Source organism: Carcharhinus amblyrhynchos, chromosome 8, assembly GCF_965287045.1.
Source record: "Carcharhinus amblyrhynchos chromosome 8, sCarAmb.v2.hapA, whole genome shotgun sequence".
NCBI lineage: Eukaryota > Metazoa > Chordata > Chondrichthyes > Carcharhiniformes > Carcharhinidae > Carcharhinus > Carcharhinus amblyrhynchos.
Window position 1 is genome coordinate 79,255,519 of NC_137331.1, and position 16,543 is coordinate 79,272,061.

Here is a 16,543-nt window from a genome sequence, read left to right on the forward strand (position 1 = left end):
GGTAACAAGGAACCATCCAGAAGTCGTTCAGTCACAAATGACCTAATTGATTAATGCAAACCGTGTTGAACAGTTGCGGTTAAAATGATAACCCTTTTATAAACAAATCTCTCTCCCCTCCCCTCCCACACTGTCGGGAAATCAGTTCAAATCAATCGGTGGGTCAGGGGAAAAAATACAGCATGGTTTTGAATTAATGTTTTCAAAATCTTAATGCGTCCTCGAAAAGGAAAAGGAAAAGTAATTAACGAAGATTTGTTTGGAACCTAAAATGCTGTCTTGGGTAACATTTTTTAAAAGTTGTTGAGTGGATAAATGACTTCCTGAGGAAGGGCACACAATAAATAACTATCTAGAATCCATTGTTGAATGTGTGGAGCCGAGGACATTTTTATTGACAAACAGATGGATTCACCCTTCCCCCTCTCTCTCTCTGAGTGTAGTGTGATTCTGCTATGGTTTCCAAACACAACCGTGTTCTTAGACAACTAGCACGCTTTAAAAATTACTTCGCGCTGAAAATTAAAGCAAGGTTCGGACATTCGCTGAAACTTCAGTGGTGGGTGTCGTTCATCCATTCTGTGCGTGGAAGTTTCAATTGACAAAAAAAAGTTTGCAAACTATTTCGAATAAACCGGTGGATCAGCGGCACCCACAAAGTACACGCAGCAGCCAGGCAAACATGTGGAAACAAAGGAGCTTGCCCAGTGCGGAAGTGAAGCAAAAAAAATACGTGCTCCAAACTTAAAACACCAACTTATTTCTCAAATTAAAACCATAAAATCACTGGCTGTGCCACAAAGTTTAATGTTTAACCCAGCCACTTAAAATAAAACAGTTGTTTTCTTTTATTTTTTTAAGAAAGCTGATCTCTTTTCATTGCTGCAAGGGGGGAGGTCTGCCAACCGTCATCAAAGCGTCTCGCCACATTGCTTTCACCGGATATTAACCAACAGCAAAGCACAAAGAAACAACAAGCACTTCAATCATAAACTGTTTCATTTGATTCACTTCTAACGAGCTCCAGAAACGACCAAGCACTGAGTGTCACATTTCTCCTTTATATACATATATGTATTTTTTTTACAAACTTTATAAAAGTCTGGATTGGATTCTCCTTCCTGGCTGTATGCAAATATTAAACTTTTTTTTGAATGGGTTTGTGGTGATGTCAGAGGAGGGATTTTTTTCTCTCTTTCTGTTCTCCCTCCCTCTCAGTGGGTTTAGGGGCGGGTCACAAGTACTGAGGCAGCAGCTGTCAGTGAGAGCTGTCAGCTCCCGAGCAGACACACAGAGGCAGGCGATCCCTTCCCTAAGCAGTTCCGAGCGCCAGGTAGCAGTGATGTGTTTACCTTTTGTTTGAATCCTCCAGCGAACGACACGTTGAGGAGGAGGAGTAGGAGGGGGCAAAAGAGGCAGAGCAAAGGGAGTAAATCACCCCCACCCCCCAGCCACCGTGCTTCTCGCAACTACTGCAGTCCATGCTGCCACAACTACTCAGCTAGCCTTTGTATCTATATATACACACACAAAAAAAACTTTCCTCTTCTAGGCTGGCTGCTTTTTTCCCCCCTCTGGAAACATAGTCGGAAAGATTTGTTTTGATTTTCTTCGTCGTTTCCTTTCCCCCGCCACCCTCCCCTTCCCCCTCCCTCCCTCCCTGGTGAATCTCGCTGGAGTGCCTGGAGACACATTTCTGGAGCAAGATGAAAGCTAAGAAAGGTAGGCACAGGCAGTTGTTGCTTCCTCCATGCTGCTGGCACGTTGTCAAATCGTGCTCAGTGAGTGGCCTTCTTGACTCTTGCGTTTTCTGTCTGGATTTTGTTTCTTCTTTGTTCTCTGAATTTGGCGTTTTATTTACATGCATATATTTATACATTTTAAAAATCTTATGGCACGGGGGAGAGGATGGGCGCGATCGATTGGCAGCTGAGAGGAAAAAGACAAGCGCCACTTTTTTTGGGAAGGGGAAAGGCTCTGAAAGTTTAAAGGCTTTGTTTGGGCTCTCACCTCGTGGAAACGTGTTTCTCTCTCTCTCCCTCCCCCTGCGAGGAAAACCTCACATTTCTTTGCGCAGAAGTTTCCAGATCCATTTCCCAGTTTCTTGAGGACAGTGTTTTAAAGTTGGGGGAGAGTTCAATTGTCCTGTCTTTGGGAAATAGTTTCTGAGAAGTGAAATTGAATACAATGGATCCTGAGCCTCTGGGGGATTTCCTATTGATTTGTTGTAAAGCAGAGTGAACTCATAACACACTTACTCATCAACTCCCGCCTCCCCCACCCCCCGTAACCCAGAAACTTAAAACAAAATGTTAAACTTTAAAAAAAAACTATGCTGGGTGGGCGGAATGTGCAGAATGATTTACAGAGGCGGTTATTTTCTGTTGGCAGGGTAAAACTTCCACTTATTAAACAGTCAGCCGTGCAGAACGTACTTTTATGTTTTGCCGTCCATTAACGTCGCAACACTTGGGATCTCAGAGGACACAATACCGCCAAGTAATGAGTTACCATTCTTGTGTGAGGAGCAGCGGCTACATTGTGTTAGTTTTCTTGCGGATTAGCTGTTGGATGTTTTCACTGTTTGGAATATGCTGGAATGTGAAATTCTTCACTCCCTCCCTCCCCCCTTCCTCAGGCTTGAACTATAGCCAAGTGGAAGAATGTTTGTGACAGGTTCCACTGTGCACTATCTTTGTTCTCATTTCCAGATAATAATGTAGTATTTTTTTGAAAAAAAAACAATGTTATCGTTTTACAACGTGCTGGGTGAGGCCATTTCAAATCCCATTGATGTGGATTTTCTTCCAAATAAAAAGTGTGTCGAGGAAGATCAAACTTCTTTTTTACAAAGAAAACACAGTTGTAATAATTTATCACCATGGCAAACCAGAGGGGGCAGCCTCCCAAGTCAGCATGGATGTTGCTTTGTGAATATTTCATGTTTAAATTTAATGAAAGACACCAAGTTAGCAGCACGTGTTTGAAGGAGGATAAAATGTTTGATTTTTTTTCAGATCCAGCACATCAGACAGAATATGAGATGTAAAAGCTAGTGAGCTGATGTGGTTAAACTTTCTTTTTTGGGGAGGAAAGGGGTGGGGAGAGGGGGACTTGGGTGTTAGAAGCGGAGTGGAGGAGCGCTCCTTCAGTTCTTTTGGCCTGATTCTCTCTGTTCTTTTGTTCTGGGTCAGTGGGATAATGGCTGCTGGCAAGGAGCAGGTATCACTTTACAAACTGACAGGCCGAGCAGCTTTATAAATTCAAAATCAGCCAACCAGAGGTTTCCCTGAGCGGGGGCAGAGGGTTTTTTTTAGAGGAGTTTTGCCTGAGAAGGGGCCGGGTGATTTGAAAAATCTCGAGGTTAATGAGGACAGCTTCTTGGGGTCATGGGCAAATTCGGGACTTGTTAGTCTCCCCCCCTTCATCCAAATATGAATTGTATAATATATTTTTGTTTGGTATTCCAACTAAAAATAACTGTGCAACCCAGTAGATTAGTGATCAGATCCTGCCAGGAAACTCAAATCAAAGATTATTTATTGGGCTACATTGAGATAACATTCCTTGCGATGGGAAAAGTTGGAGAAATGAAAGATTTGATATATTTCAGAATGAGCCACATGACTGCCAGAGTTAAGCAGGGCTGGAGCTGGAGTGTAAGGCACTAAGCTGACAGAGAGGCAGTGAATGTGTTAAGGGTTTACGTGCCCGGGCAGTTGTTGCAAGGTTTTTGCTGAGGGATTTCTCCATTCAGACGAGCGTCCTCATATCACCTCTCTTTCTCTGTCTCCATTCGCAGCGATGGGCCCGGTATGCGGCAGCGAGACTGAAGACGACGACAGTCTGGAGGTACCCCTTGACCTGTCTCATGGAGGCAAGCGGAGGAGACGGGGGAACCTGCCCAAGGAGTCGGTGCGGATCCTGCGGGACTGGCTGTACGAACACCGCTACAAAGCCTATCCCTCTGAACAGGAGAAGACCCAGCTGTCGAGGCAGGCACAGCTCTCTGTACTGCAGGTGAGTGCGGCTAAACATTTCATTTCAGGGCACAGCCTGCTGCTGATAGTCACTGGGTGATCAGACTACCGTAAAAGCTTCCAACCAACACTTGTTAATATAACACGCAACGGGTAAATCTGTATATGAATGTCATGTACCCATCCTAGCTAATGACGATGAATAGTTGGGCTACATCATACAATTGTTCTATTCACCCAATGCCGGAGTTACTATTCTAGAAATTGTTGATGTCAGCTGCTAGTAGTGATTGGAATTGCAGTAGTGGCCTGTGTACGAAATAATCTAAGACAGGAGGCTGAGAGATCATTGCAGGTTTGAAGGCTTGAAATTCACTGTTACAGATGAGATCACATTTTCTCTTCACCCCCTGAAACTTGCAGTCAGTCTTTGTTTTACTATTTTCTTGGATTTCGAAAGTATTTCTGGATGGTCTTACGCAGTGTCACTGACGCGATGTTTACTGTCTACTAAATGACATTAGTTAACTGCTGTGTTATACTTGACTCCCTCACTAATCGCAATTATACAGTATCCAGAGAGGGGACGGACATTTATAAATTGCCAGAATATCTGATCTCTCACTTTATGTGGATCCAACCCCTAACCAAGCTGCAGGAGAATGAATTGTTTGTGGCAGTTTTATTTTACAAATGTTTCTCAGTTTGTCACCATTCTGGGCAAGGTCACAAAGGAAAACCAAGAAGTTGAGAAAGGGGAAGGAGAACATGAACATAAAGGCAGACTGTAAAAACCTTTTTTAGCATGTGAAAAGGAGAAGATTATCTAGAACAAATGTGGTCCCATTAAAATTTAATTTAGTCACAAGTAGGCTTACTTCAACACTGCAATGAAATTACTATGAAAAATCCCTTAGTCACCACTGTTGGGGTACACTGAGGGGCAATTTTGCAAGGCCGATGCACCTAACCAATACATCTTTGGACTGTGGGAGGAAACCAGAGCACCCAGAGGAAAACCACACAGACACACGAGGACATGCAAACTCCACACAGACAGTGACCCAAGCCAGGAATCAAACCCAGGTCCCTAAGTGTTGTGAGGCAGCAGTGCTAACCACTGTGCCACCTACACGTGGGGGCAGGAGAATTTATAGTGGGGACCAGGGAAATGGCAGAGAAACTTGTCTTCACAGAAGCATATACAGAAAATCTCCCAGAAATACTAGACCAACAAAGGACTTGTGAAACTGAGGTACTAAAATAAATTAGTATTAGTACGGTGGTAGGACTTGAAAGGTTAACTGGATTGAAGGATGATAAATCCCCTGCATCAGATGAACTTCATCCCAGAGTGTTGAAGAAGGTGGACAGTCTTTCCAAAATTCTACAGATTCCATAAAGGATCCTGTGCATTGGAAAATAGCTAATGTAACTCTGCTATTTCAGAACAGAGAGGGAGAATGGAGAAGTACAGACCTGTTGGCTTGACATCAGCAGTAGGGAAAATGTTAGAATCTTACAAAGAATATCATAGTTGACCATTTAGGAGAAAAGGTAACATTGTACAGAGTCAACATGGACCTATGATTTAAAAATGTTTGATAAACTTGTTGTTGTACTTGTAGCATAGCTAAAGGAGACCAATGGATGTGATGTTTTTTAATTTTCAGAAGGCTTTTGATAAGATCCCACATAGACTAATAAAATGGAGCATCTCCTACAGTCCAAAGATGTGCAGGTTAGGTGGATTGGCTGTGCTAAGTTGCCCCTTAGTGTCCCAAGATGTACAGTTTAGAAGGATCAGCCATCTGAGCTATACTTGTGTGGAGTTATGGGAAGAGGGCTTGAGTAAAGATACTCTATCAGAGAGTTGGTACAGACTTAATGGGCTGAACGGCTTCCTTCTGCACTGTAGGAATTCTATAATTTTTGGAGATTAATGACATCGAGGGATATGGAGAGAGTGGGCATTGAGGTAGCTGATCAACCATGATCTAATTGAAAGGTGGAGAAGGTTCAATGGCTGAATGGCTTATGATTCCTACATGCTTTCAGCCCCTGAAAAGGTAGTGTTGGGCCTTCAACTACTGAACCTTTAATGGTGATAATCACAATTACAGAAGTGTTACAGTGCGAAAGGTGGCCATTCGGCCCATCATGTCTGCATCAACTCTCCAAATGAAAATAATGACTTAGTGCTATTCTTCTGTCTTTCCCTGTAACCCTGCACGTTGTTTCTTTTCAAATAATCATCTAATGTCCTTTGATTGAACCTGTCTCCACCACACTGCCAGGCAGTCCATTCTAGACCCGAATTACTTGCTATGTGACAGTTCTTTCTCATGTCACATTTACTTCTTTTGCAAATCACTTTAAATCTGTGTGCTATCGTTGATCCTTTTATGAGCGGGAACAGTTTCTCCCTATCTGTCCAGACTCTTCATGATTCAGAACATCTCTACAAAATCTTCTCTTGGCCTTCTTCACTCCAAAGAGAACTGTCCCAATCTCTGCGTGGATGGATGCACGCAGAACTGTACATAATACATTGGCTGAGGACAGACCAATGTCAAACTAGTTTAGCATAACCTCCTTGCTCTTGTACTCTAGACCATTATTAAAACCCAGAATACCATATGCTATATTAACTGCTCTCTCCACCTGTCTTGCCACCATCAATGATTTATGTAAATATAAATCCAGGTCCCTCTGCTCCTGCATTACCTCTTCCCACTTCTTAAGAAGAACATCCCCCTTATTTTATTTTGTCTGTCCATGTCTTTCCTCCTAAGAAGCATCAGCTTACACTTCTTTGCACTGAACTTCTTCCGTCACCTATCTGCCCACTTTGCCATGTGTTTGTTCTTTTGAAATAGTACCACATTTGATTTGATTTATTGTTGCATGTATTAACATACAGTGAGAAGTATTGTTCAGATTGTGGCAGTTATGGTATATGTCCAAGTTAGGTTGTTAAAGGCTTGAAGGGATGTTGCTGTTTTTGTGCTTCTTGTTAGCAGAGGAGGCTTGACTGCAAGGTACTGTCAAAGTAAGGATTGTAGGTTGCTCTGGCATAATGCCATTGATGGCCATGGTGGTGACCTTTTATTGCTGGAACCGCATGCAGCTGAGTATTGTACACGCAAGCGTGTATTCTATTATTCTATCACACTCATGACTAGACCCTTTTTGGACCGTGTAGAGGTATTGGGTGGTCAGAAGTTCAGACACCCGGGAATGGCCAGACTTTTCTGCCACAATGTTGATCTAACTTGTTCAGTTAACATTGTGGTTAACAGTAACCTCTTTTTATCCACATCCCATTGATGTTGGTTAGGGAAATCAGCACTGATGGTACCATGAACATTCCTGACTCTTGTCAGCCAAAGTCTAGAGGTGGCTCATTTCACTTCCTGCTGTAAGTTGATAAAGGCTGCTGCATTATCAGAAGAGTTGTGAATAGAGCTGAACACTGGAATCCTCAGTGAACAATCCCACTTGTGATCTTATAACAGGACAGTTCACTGATGAAGCAGCTGAAGGTGGTTGAGTGAAGGAATTTGCTATGAGGAATTCCAGCAACAATGTCCTGATGTTGTGATGTTGTATTCCAACAACCCTGACCAACTGCCCTATTTCTGCTAGGAGTACCAATCTAAAGTACTTTCCAATAAATTATGCAGTGAAATTGATTCCTTAAATATTTTAATTGTTTGTAAATGAGTTATTCTGTCTAATACAGTGATACAGAATTCACTGTGATGCAGTATACAAACCAGCTGGACACCATGCAAGCTTTCCAGTTTTATTGATATGCTTTCAATCACTTTTGCTGATATAATGGGAGCTTGTGAAGTAACCTCTCTCTACTATGATAAAACTACTTTGTAAAGCAGAATCTGGCTGATTTCAGTAAGATTCTCATAACATCAGGTTAAAATCCCAACAGGTTTATTTGGAATCACGAGCTTTTGGAGTGCTGCCCCTTCATCAGTTGAGTCAGGACTGGCATTCTGCCAGGACTTTACCCTGGTGTTCTGGGACTTATCACTGTGCCAACCCCAGTCCAAACTTGAAGTATAGATGAACGAAGCACTTGTCAAGAGAAATTAAAAATGATCTGGTAAATGCTATTGTTAATCTGTCATGTTGGTTTGGTGTAATGTTATTTTCTTGAGGCATGTTGGTTAGGTGTAATTTCTTGAAGCAGTATACAGAGAAGGAAAGTAAGTATTTTAACAAACATGGCAGAAGTACTAGGGGTTGCCTTGTAAGTGTTGTAAGTCAGCACCTATAGCTAATTAGAATATAGCAAGACCCAACTAGTAAACAGAATAAATGACAATTTGCTATAGTATTGGTTGAAGGAGGAATGTTGGCTAAGAAACAATTCTGCTCAATTTTGAATAGTGCCATGGAATCTTTCATATTCATCGCGTAAGGGTGTGGAGAGTCTGCAGAAGGATCTAGATAGGCTGGGCGAATGGGCCAGGAAATGGCAAATGGAATTTAATGTTGGCAAGTGTGAGGTGGTCCACTTTGGTAGGAAGAATGGTAGGAAGGACTATTACTTACGTGGCGAAAAACTGCAGCAGGCGACGGTGCAGAGGGACCTCGGGGTCCTTGTGCATGAGTCGCAAAAACCCAGCTTGCAGGTGCAGCAGGTGGTCAGGAAGGCGAATGGGATGCTGGCCTTCATAGCAAGGGGGATTGAATATAAAAGTAGGGAGGTCTTGCTGCAGCTGTATAGGGCATTGGTGAGGCCGCAGCTGGAGTACTGTGTGCAGTTTTGGGCGCTGCACCTGCGCAAGGATATTTTGGCCCTGGAGGGAGTGCAGAGGAGGTTTACTAGGCTGATACCGGAGTTGAGGGGATTGAGCTATGAGGAGAGGCTGAATAAACTAGGCTTGTACTCGTTAGAGTTTAGAAGAATGAGGGGAGATCTCATTGAGACGTATAAGATGATGAATGGGATGGATAGGATAGAGGTGGAGAGACTCTTCCCGCTCAAAAAAGACAGTAGGACTAGGGGGCACAGCCTCAAGATAAAGGGGAGGCGGTTTAGAACGGAGTTGAGGAGGAACTTCTTCACTCAAAGGGTGGTGAATCTCTGGAATTCTCTGCCCGTTGAAGTGGTGGAGGCTGCCTCGCTAAATATTTTTAAGAAGCGGGTTGATGGGTTCTTGATAAGAGAGGGGATTAAGGGTTATGGGGAGAGGGCGGGAAAGTGGAACTGAGCCACAACAGATCAGCCATGATCTTATTGAATGGCGGGGCAGGCTCGAAGGGCTAGATGGCCTACTCCTGCTCCTATTTCTTATGTTCTTATGTTCTAAATGGACAGGTGAAGACTGCTTAACATTTCTGTCAAAGCCATACACCAGCACTACACCAAAATGTTGACCTAGATTATATGTTGTCAGTACTATAGGCTCTTTCATGTGTCACAAACCTGTCTTGGTAAGTCTTAAACATCATAAGGTAGAGTTTCTGCTTTGGGCATAACTTGCAATCTGAGCACAAATTACGTTAACTTTCTGAAATCTTTTGCTCAAATTTCTACGCTGCATGTTATTGAACACAAAATTCTTCCATACACTAGCATGTCCAAGTAGCAATTTAGAATGTGTTTGTTTTCTCTTGTGCATGGAAAAAGTCCTTGATATATTTGAGTGGTTTTGTTAATGCAGCCGGATTTATCACAAACATAAACATTTTAAATAAGAGTCTAGTCGTGGTAAATCAACTTGAAGCTTTTAAAAGGTACCTATTAGTATCTGCCACTCCAACAATCTTTATAGACCATGAAGGTACATGAAGGTTTCAATGATGCCTCTTACTTTAGATAATACTTTTTTTTAACCCAGTGAGTCAATAAGGAAGCTTCTCCCAAGTGTACAGTCTTTAATAAATTATCTATTATAAGTGTATTTTCAACATTTACAGGTGAGGTCAAAAAAAACTAAAATGAAAAATGTATTTCCTTTATAATATGGGCAACAATGTTACTAAAGTAAACTTTGTTGAATATTTTGCAGGAAATGCGATCCTCAGCCACAAACACCCAGAGTAAGCATTAGAACATTGTTATACTATCCTTGTGGACCTGTGCAGAAAGGCACTTGAACTACATAATTACCAAACAAAATGTAGTAGCAGTGAGGTTAATTTGAGAATATTGCATCAATCCTACAGCATTTTTGAATTAGGCAGTGAACATTAATCTTGATCAGGTTATCATGTAATGCATGAATGCAACTAAAATGATGTTGCCAGCTGAATTGTATAGTGCAGCCTGCAGTATCTGTAGCCACTATGTTGACACTGTGCCCTCTGTGGCACAGTACTGCTGTACAGCAGTTACTGGCTGCAGGATCATACTATAAATAAACTCATGCCTCCTACTTCTTCCAGAGTCCTCAGAATAAGGTATGGGAAAACAAAAGCCTCCTTCTTTTGGTCTTCTAATGCTAATTCAGTAAAGAGGGGAAGATTTGACTCTTGAAGGTCTCATGTTTCTGCTTGAACACTGCTGTTACTGAGCCTTCACCTCTCATCCCCACCTCCAAGAGTTTCTATTGAGCAGAGCCCAAGGTAAAGGAGCATGATTTTTTAATAGCTCAAAGACTGCAAAAAAAAGTCTTCTGTCCTTCTGTTATACTGGAATCTTAAAGTGCTGAATATAGATTATTGAAACTTCCAGTGAACGGAGTGCTTTTAGTGGCTAGTTGAATTAATGCCTGTGTGAAACCATTCCCTAAGGTGGATCTGGTTTGACAGTACAGTGATATAGGGTCTGTAATTTAAATGGATCATGTTGCATGTGGAGGTCAGATTCTGGGCAATTTGGATTCTCCAATGTACAGTAGCATATGAAAAAACAAATACCAGTTTCACATGTCCTATTTAAAAATGGCTGAATGATGAGTATGGGTGATCTGATTCCAAATATTCTCTGAAGGCATACTGCATAACAACTCTTCAGAATACACCTGATTAATACAGATGAGAGCAAGCAATTGATCACAGCAGGAGGAAATATTACATTGCAAATATATAAAGTGATTTTTTTATTGAAATTTTTGTCTTTTGATGCTTTTTACAATAAAGCTAATATTGCTTAATACCTCCATTGATATATTTCAGTTTGGTTGGGCCAGTGAATATAGTTAAGGACGAGTTAGAAAGATTTCTGATCGACCAGGGAGTTTAGGATTTGTGGGCAGAAAAGATAAGGGGAGTTAAAGCCACAATCAGATCAGCTATGATCTTATTGAAAGATGAAGCAGACTTGATTGTCTGAAAAGCCTACTCCTGCTCCCATTTCTAATGTTCTTAGATCTTCGTTTGTGTAAGCAGAATTATGCAATGTGTATTTTGGAGATTTGGAAAAAAGAATTGATTGCTAAACAATGCTGGGTTATAAAATCTAACTTCATAGCCGGAGACCAGTTACCATTCACATACACAAGGGGCAGGGTAGGTGTAGGAAAATGCTTTGTTGAAATGGCGGCGCGGGCTCGTTGGGTCGAAGGGCCTGTTTCCCGTGCTGGGTTGTTCTTTGTTCTTTATGTCTGTGGCAGCTCCTTGAAAGGGCTATCTAGTTAGTTCAATTTCCAATTCCCTTTGAATCTTACTATTGAAGTCTGAAAACCTTTTTGGATGGATTTTAATAGTCTTGCTATTTTGGGTGCCATTTTGGCATTGTGCACTCTTGGGTTGTGTGTAACATTTTCAGATACAGGAAAAAAGGCCCATATCTCCTGTGCTTATGATGTGTCGTAGTAGTCCGTACTCAGTGTATTGACCAGCAAAATTCATGAAGGGCTGTTCAATATGAGAAAGACTTGCATTTGTATGGTGCTTCGCGTTACTACTGGATGTCTCCAAGTGCTTTACAGCCAAAGTAATGCTTTTGTTTAAAGTGTGGTCTGTTGTGATGTTGGAAAGGAGAACATTGTTCCACCAGTCACATTACAAAGGTGCAATATAGTCCATATTTGCATTTGTTTATTATTGCAGCATTGACTGTGAATCCCCTAATGTTGGAGTTTTGTACAAGCAAGTAATGTAGATTCTTTACAGTTGATGTTTATCATTTGGCTTAGTTTGGCTGATGATATCCAGCAGTAGTTTTTTAGCACTGGCAGCATGGGACAGCAGATAGATACAGCACCTGGAGTAGGTATCCCTGTGATCTTGTTTATCTCTTGGTACCAGTGCCATAGGTGGAGCTGTTTCCAGCAGCATTGCTATATTAAAATGTGGAGACTAATGGGGCTGAATTTGACTCACATTGTATTTTAATTACATGCCCGTTTCTGGGGTGAATGGGGGACGCCATGCTTTAAAAGAATGATGGTTAGTGATAGAATAACAGCAGATGACCCAATTTGCTGACTCATAGGGAATTACCACATTAACTCTTTAGTCACTTTTAAATGATCTGCTTTCTGATTCATGCAGTGTTGATATAGTTTGCATTATTGCTGTGATATTGGTTAGATTTGAATTCAGGCCATGCTTGTGGGGTAGTACTTTAAAATCGTTGAATAAAAAGATGTACATATGCTGATCGTCTTTCCTGCTAAATTCCAGGTCTGTAACTGGTTCATTAACGCGCGTCGAAGACTTCTGCCAGACATGCTGAGAAAGGACGGCAAGGACCCCAACAATTTCACAATCTCTCGCCGAGGTAGTAAGAGTGTGGAGCACACCTCAATGACTTCTAACAGCTACGTGCCAGACCTTGACGAAAGATCATTCGGATCTACAAGCTCAAGCCCAGAAAATCGAGAGACCTCTCCATGTTCTATCTCTTCTGCAGGTGGATTCCTGCCAAGACCATCGGTCATATGTCACACTACTGTCTCCACACCGAATGACGTGCCTTTACACTACTGCCCGCCCACCAGCATGGAAGGAATGGATCTTTTGTCCAGTGCAGGTTTAATGGATACGAATCCCGGATGCTCCAAAGATGCAGTTCAGATGGGGTCAAACCCAACCCCTCAGAATGGACTGTTTAACACCCCTCCACCCACTCCTCCTGACCTCAATCAAGATTTCAGTGGCTTTCAACTGCTGGTGGATGTAGCGCTGAAGCGAGCTGCGGAAATGGAATCCCAGTCCAAGCTCATGGCTTAGATCCCACTCACTCTGGCTGCCAAACTTGACTTGAGGCAAGAAAAACACTAAAGCAAAAAAAGTTGTTTCGTGTGGAAAATGGATGCTTCATGCAGCATGATGCCTTCTTATTTGCACAAGGGAATCCCAAAACATGGCTTCCTATCACGGAATTGTCTTAACAGACTGCTCGCATGGAGACAGATGAACTCATGACTACTATAGATAGAGGTTCTTTATGTTTTGTAGTTGCTGATAATGTGAGAATTTTCCCATGATTATGTGATTCTTTACTTTCAATCTGTGCAATATTTAGATAAACAGAGCCTTCTTATCAGTCTTAGCATTCCTGCATGGAAAAAATGATGTGGCCTGTGCATTGTTTAGAACCAACAGTTTTTTTTATATATAATTATGTATTATCACTGGGGCTTATTTCTAAAATGAGTTTTGATTTATTCTTTCAGTCTTTATTTCAGTGTAAGGCAGCAAACCATGGACCTGGAGAACGGAACTCTAATGTACTTTGCCTGCAGTGACAGTTCTTAGTGCAGACTCTTCCTCTGCTTTAAGCTGTTTCCGCAGGACCCGTGCACAGGCAGGATTACACCTGCAATGTTGTTTTACCTGTGGCTGCCATCACTGGTATGCTGCTATTCTGGTAACCATGGTTACCCAACCTTAAAATTAGCTGCTGTATCTGTTTCAAAAGTGACAGTCCAAAGTAGGGAATGAGACTTGCATCACCTGCTGCATGTTTAAAATGCTTTAGTTACTTAGTCGATGACTTAATTGCCGATTTGGTGGCTGGTGTGGCCAAAATCTTAAGTATAGCACAAAGAGCCTTGAATGTACATCTCTTACGTTGATTCTTTATGATTCTGCTCTCTCTTGTGCATATTTCATCTGGAGGCACTGAATCACAAGTCTGTTCCACCCAGGTCATCCTCTTCCATTATTGGTGGAGGTGTCATTGCTTTCTGAAACATTGCCTTTTATAGTTGGTGTTGTGAGGTCTGGATGGGTTACTGGTGGAGCTTGTAACATTGTTGGTTTGACACTGACTGCCGTCAGTGTCCTGCGATGTTACTGCTAACAATCATCCATGATGGCTGTGCCATTGTGCTTTCTGAATTTTCCGAGTTGTGATTCAAAATGAAGTTGGCACCAACCTTAAGTGAAGGACTTCGCTAATGTTTCTATAACTGCTGTTACATATTTGATCAGGGCTTGAGATTCCATGGGGCTTTTCCTGATCACCACCTGCTTGTTGTTTATCCCCTTTATCTTAGGGATTCCGGCAGTCTTCTGCTTAAGTAATGGCAAGACTGTGGGAGAATCACTACAGAATTTCAGGGCACGAGTTCAAATGTATATGGCTAAATGTGCTATTAGACATTGAGACGTAGTAGACCAAACTGTGTTATTGCTGGTTTTGGTTTTTGTCACCCTTACAATGCACCTTATCTCAAAGACTCACTCCAATTCATTCTTCAGTATCTCAGTAGTGGCAAAAGAACGTATCTCTAACATGAAGTCCTGCTGGCAATGTTCAATATATTTTTCCAAGTACTGAGCTTGGCTGCTGACCCTTTAATCATTGAAGTGCTATTTTCCTGGGATGATTCCCAGAAGTGGTGGAATGTACCCTACAACCCATTTACTTTACTTAAGCGGTGGGCGGGGAGATGAGAGAATGTGTAATTTAAAAATCTGCTTCCATGTCTTAAGATATTGTGCAGCTTGAGACTTGGAAATTGTAGTGATTTGCTTTAGCAGCTAGTTTTAAAAAAAATAAATACAGAATTTATTGGTTCTCAGATGCAGACCTGTGAATGAGCTTTGGGATCTTTCAGCTGGAAAAAGATTATTTAAACTGGACCTGGCTGCAGTAATTTCCATCTCCATCCGTCCCCTCCAACCCCAATATTTTTATCCAGTTTGTAGTATATAACTGATGCTCCTGATAACCTGACTGCATTATAAGCAAATGAGTGCCTAAATCACAAAGTAAATGTGCAATGCCATGCCATAATTTACCATCTTTTACCAGCGAAACTGGCTGATGGTGGAACCGTTTTCCTGAGCAATTTTGAATGTTGGAGAAAGTTGTGTGGTTGGGTAATTCTTTTTCTCTCTCATACTGATCAGACAACTTCTGAAATGATTTCTACTGCCATAATGTAGCAGGCTGTTTGCTCTGCCACTTTCAGGATTGTTGCAAAGCAGGTTATGGGAACAAGGTTACGGGCCCTGAAATTCTTTGTCGTTTACTTTGTTGGCTTTGGTATGATCACAGCGAAGCCCCTTAAGAAATAGCAACAATTACCATTTAAAAAAAATGTTTGCCTGGGAATCCCAATAAACTTTCAACATGAGCTTGGGGAGTCCACCCGGAAAGCCTATGAGTACAGATGCTGGAATTATATCCTACCTCCTGAAGAAGGGTCAATGCAGTCTTTTAAAATTTTCTCCAAGACCTAATGTTTATATATGTAAGAGGTTGGATTTTGTCCTGCAATAAAACCAAATATTCACTAAAATAATTTCTAAATGCGACTTTAGCCATAATCTGTACCTCTTATAAAGAATTATGATCAACTTTTGTTTTTGGATGGGCTCTAGTTCCATGGTTTATCTTGTATAATTTATTATGTTATGGATGCTGATGACCTGACAGGCACTGACTTGCTGTCGCTGACTGAAACTTGAATGGCAGCTGATTTAACACACTGTTAAAGTGACTCAATCACTGAAGCATTCCAAATTATTGACTGTCGTTTTGAATTATGTTTCAGTTCACATTCCTTTCCAGTTGGTCAACAGTACTGTATTGAAACATTATTTTTCCTGACTTAAAATTAATCATAATTCTTTAACTTTTAAAAGAATTAGTGGCATTTCTTACTTTTAATCTAGATATTATAACCCTTCGATCTAGAAGGTATTTGTACAGTTTGCATCATTGTAGTCATCTTACAGTTGTAAAGCTGAGTTAAGTCGGACTGTACTGAATGAACCTGGTCCATTTTTTTGCATTGATGTTTGCCTTATTGATTGATCAGGTTGCAAAGGCCTGTAAAGACTGACTAAAGCTGCAGTATTCCTCTTTGCCTTGCCACTGGATTCTGCAGGCAGGGTTCTTCTCACTTATTTCTTAATTATAGGGTGGAGGCAACAGAATGCAGTTTCACAATGTATCCAATTTTGATTAAAAAAAATAAATTACTTTATTCCTTCTTAATTCTGGTTCTATTTCTTCTTTGCATCTGCACACCATGGCTTTTTTTGACAGAAGGCAGGATAGTGCTCTGCATAGCAACCATTCGACCATGCTGCCATTTATTTTCACGAGCTTTCGGAGCACTGCTCCTCCCTCAGGTGAGGCACTCACCTGATGAAGGAGCAGTGGTCCAAAAGCTAGTGATTCCAAA

At 41.5% G+C, this 16,543-nt stretch overlaps 1 protein-coding gene across 6 annotated transcripts; it reads left to right on the forward strand.

The window, feature by feature from the left end:
• Positions 1-1,236: 1,236 nt before the first annotated feature.
• Positions 1,237-16,334, forward strand: LOC145346703 (homeobox protein AKR-like). Of its 6 annotated transcripts, none has more exons than XM_080194313.1 (3): positions 1,237-1,722; positions 3,803-4,020; positions 12,582-16,334. In XM_080194313.1, exons 1-3 carry the CDS (start codon positions 1,707-1,709, stop codon positions 13,128-13,130), a joined length of 783 nt encoding a protein of 260 aa, XP_080050439.1. In that variant the 5' UTR covers positions 1,237-1,706; the 3' UTR covers positions 13,131-16,334. The 6 variants fall into 6 exon arrangements, with proteins under 6 accessions (XP_080050439.1, XP_080050443.1, XP_080050441.1 ...); XM_080194317.1 differs by having other exon boundaries at positions 1,237-1,333; XM_080194315.1 differs by lacking the exon at positions 1,237-1,722 and adding an exon at positions 2,411-2,499.
• The last annotated feature ends 209 nt before the right edge of the window (positions 16,335-16,543 follow it).